This window comes from Phyllostomus hastatus, unplaced genomic scaffold, assembly GCF_019186645.2.
Source record: "Phyllostomus hastatus isolate PE091 unplaced genomic scaffold, TTU_PhHast_1.1 phas_contig_2394, whole genome shotgun sequence".
Taxonomy (NCBI): Eukaryota; Metazoa; Chordata; class Mammalia; order Chiroptera; family Phyllostomidae; genus Phyllostomus; species Phyllostomus hastatus.
The window spans coordinates 17314-21716 of record NW_025333788.1 but is presented as its reverse complement, the minus strand read 5'-3'; the positions used below and the strand labels follow the sequence as shown (position 1 = coordinate 21716).

At 44.6% G+C, this 4403-nt stretch overlaps 1 protein-coding gene across 1 annotated transcript; it reads right to left on the bottom strand.

Annotated features, from left to right (window-relative positions):
• Window positions 1–1072: 1072 nt before the first annotated feature.
• LOC123817929 (nuclear body protein SP140-like protein) lies at window positions 1073–3722 on the bottom strand. The gene is made up of 5 exons (XM_045837709.1): window positions 3574–3722; window positions 2774–2879; window positions 2396–2473; window positions 2039–2170; window positions 1073–1283 (listed from the first exon to the last, which is right to left on the bottom strand). The coding sequence occupies exons 2-5, from the start codon at window positions 2792–2794 to the stop codon at window positions 1206–1208; spliced, it is 309 nt and encodes a 102-aa protein (XP_045693665.1). The 5' UTR covers window positions 2795–2879; window positions 3574–3722; the 3' UTR covers window positions 1073–1205.
• Window positions 3723–4403: the final 681 nt, after the last annotated feature.

Here is a 4403-nt window from a genome sequence, read left to right as displayed (position 1 = left end):
AATACTTCCGTTTCAGAGCCTTCCATCTGGCCTTCCCTTGGACAGTTGTTATTTCCTAGGTTAAGAAATGATAGGGTAAAAAACCAGGTTGGCCAACTGCTATGTGTGTCCTTATTATACATTTGAAATCATGGGAGATGACTGCTGGGTGGTTCCATGGATTGAGTGGACTCACTGTTAGATGGACATCACCTTACTTTCATAAATGTCTTCTAACAGGGGCCGTTATGATGTTTTGGGCTCCTAGATATCAACTGAGACACTCTATTAAAAACTCTTAATATTTCTGTGTATTTTCTTTATCATGCATTTGGCTATTTGAATAATTTGCCATAGGTCTCCTTGCTGGAGAACTCAGGGAATTATTACTGTGTACAATCTGCACACTCCTTTCTTGTAAGAACTGCCCTCATTTCCATCCACAGACTATGGGGCAAGTATTGGCCTAGTCCATGCCTAGGACTGGCTTGCTAAGACCATTGTGTTAAGGTGGGCTCCCTAAAAGCAAAGCCTGAGATAAAGTCTCTTGAATAAGTAATTTATTGTGAGAATTCTCTTGGGAGGAAGAGGGTAAGGGAAGCTGGATACCATGGAGGGGAAAGCTAAGTAAGGATGTGCTCTCAGCGGGACAATAGCTCTAGCCTGAATCCCTGGGGGCATGGGAACACAATCACTGCACATAGTTGGTTCATCTTTGGGGATGGGGACCAACCCCCAGGCCAAAGAGATGTAACTTTCAGGTGATTATGGCTTCATTTGCCCAAAGCAATACCCTGGGGAGAGGTGGTGGCATGGCAGCCAACCCACATAGTTGCCAGGGACATAAGAAATCTGCCTGATGGTGAAAGACAAATACCGTATGATCTCACCTTTAATTGGAACCTAATCAACAAAAAGGAACAAGCAAGCAAAATATAACCAGACACTGAAATTGAGAAGAGGCTAACAGTGACCAGAAGGGAGGGGGAAGGGATAATGGGAGAAAAGGGTGAAGGTTTTACAGGAACAACTATAAAGGACACATGGACAATAACAAGGCAGGGTGGAACCAGGGGAAGGAGGTGGGGGGAGCTGGGGGTGGTGGAAAGGGGTGAGGGCAAGGAAGAAAACTGTACTTGAACAACAATGGAAGAAAAAAAAAGAAATCTGCCTGAAAGTAGGACTTTTCAAGATGCGAACAGCATCAACTACATCAGTGCACTGTTCTAATTTGTCTCCTGAATAGCAAACTGTTTTTTGAAAGTCTTCTTAAAATCATCCTTAGTGAATTCTGCATCATTGCACTAGAAAAAAAAAACAAAGATAATAGCACTCATTATCAGTGTCCTTAGATACCTTGCAACTGACAATGACAGGGACTCTTAACCAGGTTAAGTCTAAAAAACACATGCATCTAAGAGTAACTTGTTTCCTAAGAACATGATTACTTCTAGCTGACTAGACAGAAATGGGAAATCATTACTACACTGGAGGACTCTTACTCATTAGGTTTGGGTTGTCTCTTTCAGTGAGAATTAGAAAAGTAATCTAAGATCTTAGTAACAATCAAATATCACAGATGTCTATGTACAACCAGTAACCTTCCTTTCACCTTGTCACTTCTATTCCCCTCTTGAGTCCCCTGTTAAGTATATAGTCCATTCACATGCAAAGGACTCTGCAGTTTGGGATCCCTGAGAGTTCTGAGTGAGTATATTTGGGGAGAGGCAAGAACAACAGAATGACTTTAGGGCAAAATTCTCTCCTTAGGTTTGGAGCAGAAGGAAGTGACTGTTCTCTGTGCGCATCGTGACACCATTTCAGAGGGGAATGAACCCTCAGGGGACTGGGGTTCTGGTTACAGAGAAACCTTCTGACTAACTGTTACTCTCCCTGGTGAGCATAAATCCTGAATTTTAAAACTTACTCACTTCCTGAAACCCTTGCTTATATGGCCTTTCATACGATGAGAGAAACTCTAAAATTTCCCAGCACCAGGAAATGAAGGCAGAGTGACTTAATGGGAGGAAAATGAAATGGAAACAGGGGAGCCACTTACACTGGGGATAGTAAAGAATTCATTCATGGCCAGAACAAAATATCCCACACGGGCGTAGTCTCCCTTATTTAGTTTCTCCTTGATTTCGTCCAACTTCCTAAGTTTCTTTAGGCATCGAGAAGCCTCTTCAACCTGGTGAGAAATATATCAATAAGAGAGTTACTGACATAGTGCAATGGCTGCCTATTGCACTATGAAATATTCCCATCAAATCCAGCAGAAATCCAAGGTGAAAGATACAGGCAGCTCATGCTTTTCTCTCCCGGGGGACTTCAGATCACAAATCCCACAAGAACCCGTGTCAAGGTCAGATAACATTATGGTAGCCTGTATTGATGGTTTGCTGTTGTTACTCACATAATTTTCATGTGGAATATTTGGGAAAACTTTGCTCTCTAAAGGGCCATAGACATTTAAGAGGAGGAACGCACATTTCTGCAAAAGAAAAAGGCAGTGAATTAAAAACAGCTTGGAGAGAATGAGCCCATAGGCATGTCCAGACACACGCATGCCTACCCCAGTCTTCTGGAAGTTTCCCCAAACTGGTATTGCTCTTGGACACTAACAGGTAATGGCTGAGTATTTTCCTGCAAACAGGTCTGGTGAGTTTGCAGCATGGTTGAGGTGCTATCAGAAAACTAGGTACCACTTGGCATCCACCCCCTCAACCTGTGATTGATGGACTTCTTACATGTGAGGAGAAAGGAGAATGCTTAAGGTTCAAATTCAACTTACCAGCTTCTCTTCAGGCCCCATAACCTTCACCAGGACTTCAGATTCACTGTCATGTTGCTGGCTTGGAGGGTTTCCTATTGTGCAGTATGTGCACTTCCAAGCATTCCTGAGATGTCAGATATAAATGAGCAAGGAAAGGACCAGAAACTGTCACTATCACTATGGCTACCACTGTTCTCCTTTCACGAATGGCCAGTAGGCAAACAAGAAGGATGGATACACTTCTCAGGCTCTCTACAATTTTTATGTGATGACCCTCCTCCCATAGAGGGTAGTCATAGAGGGGTAAGTGGGATGGAGGGTAGTGTCAGGGTGAGTGGTGGGTTCTCCTTTCCCCATCTGAGCGGCTGAGAGCACCAGGAACACTACCCACCAGACCAGAGTGCTTGAAACTGTGCCCCTAACTCCTGGAGGCCTCAGGCTTCCATTAGCCTGTTGAGAACATGCACAATGAGGAAACCAGACCATGTATCCTTCCTTTTCTAAATAAACACAAAACACAAAGAGCTGGCATTTCCACTTCTATAAAACAGGGGGTTTGTGCTGGGAGAGTTCTGGAAAGGACAGTGACATTATGAAGGCAAAGGACCCAGCCATTGGCCTCAGCCTCCCAGAGGCTAGAGAATGTTTCCCTCCTGCTGCCAGCATCTTTCAACAGCTCCTGGGATCATACTGCTGACCCCTGTACCTCCAGCCCAGCTCTGTCCCCATCAGGACACAAGGAAGAATCCCGCAGGGGGAGTGAGCATTGCAGGAAGAAGGGTCTATAAAATGAGAGAAGGGGTCTGCATCTCACAAACCTTCTAGTCTCCACAGGTGGGAGGTGACAGCCCTCATGAAAGACTCTGGGACAAGTACCACAGCCAACGAGCTTTCCTCCATCCTGGCAGATTACACATTTGCCTGAGTTTTCCACCTAGAAGATAAAACAATGACCACATCCCCATGAGCTTCTGACAACCAGCACTGTGGGAATCTAGGACTCATGGCCTTTGTGCGAACCTTCAGGGACTCCTCTGTGTTTCACTGAGCTGTGAAGGAGAGCACAAAATGGGGGTTTCAGAAGAAAGATTCTTGTTCTGCTGTGAAGTTCAAGAGAAGCTTTTGTGACCAGACTGGAGACGTTTTTTTTTCTGTTAAACCAGAGATCCTAACACAGAACCACAGGCAACAAAACAAGAGGATGATTTCATAAGAATCTGAATCATCTCATTACCTTGCAGATAGAACAAGGTTCTGAAATAAAGTGTTAAATCCATTTGCTTACACCACAGTGACTAACATTACTGTTGGAAAAGGGGTATGTTGAGAAACTAATAAGATGGAATAAACATTTGAGAAAGCACTGCATCCTGTATTCTTGGCTATAGGCTTCCCATGAGTTGAATGGTCTGTTAAGGCTTCCTGGGCTGTAGATTCAGTGCCCAGAGGGACGCAGGGCCTGTGGCACTGCCTTTGGGTTGGAAAGACCATGACACATGGCCAGGTGGTACCTGGGAGGATGGAGGCCTTTGGCTCTAAAAGCCTGAGGAAGATGCCCCATGACTCAGCTTGGCATGTAAGGTGTGGAGGCTCCATCTCTCTGTGGCCAGGCAGTAACAATTGCATTGTTGCATAAACAATGTGAAGG

What these genes read in the sequence shown, in the direction of transcription:
- LOC123817929 (XM_045837709.1), bottom strand. Translation starts at nt 2,794, where the DNA reads ATGGGGCCTGAAGAGAAGCTG. An exon ending in TGGGGCCTGAAGAGAAGCTG is followed by an intron (nt 2,474 to 2,773) that starts GTAAGTTGAATT and finishes TTTCTTTTGCAG; the next exon opens with AAATGTGCGTTCCTCCTCTT. An exon ending in AATTCTTTACTATCCCCAGT is followed by an intron (nt 1,284 to 2,038) that starts GTAAGTGGCTCC and finishes TTTTTTTTCTAG; the next exon opens with TGCAATGATGCAGAATTCAC.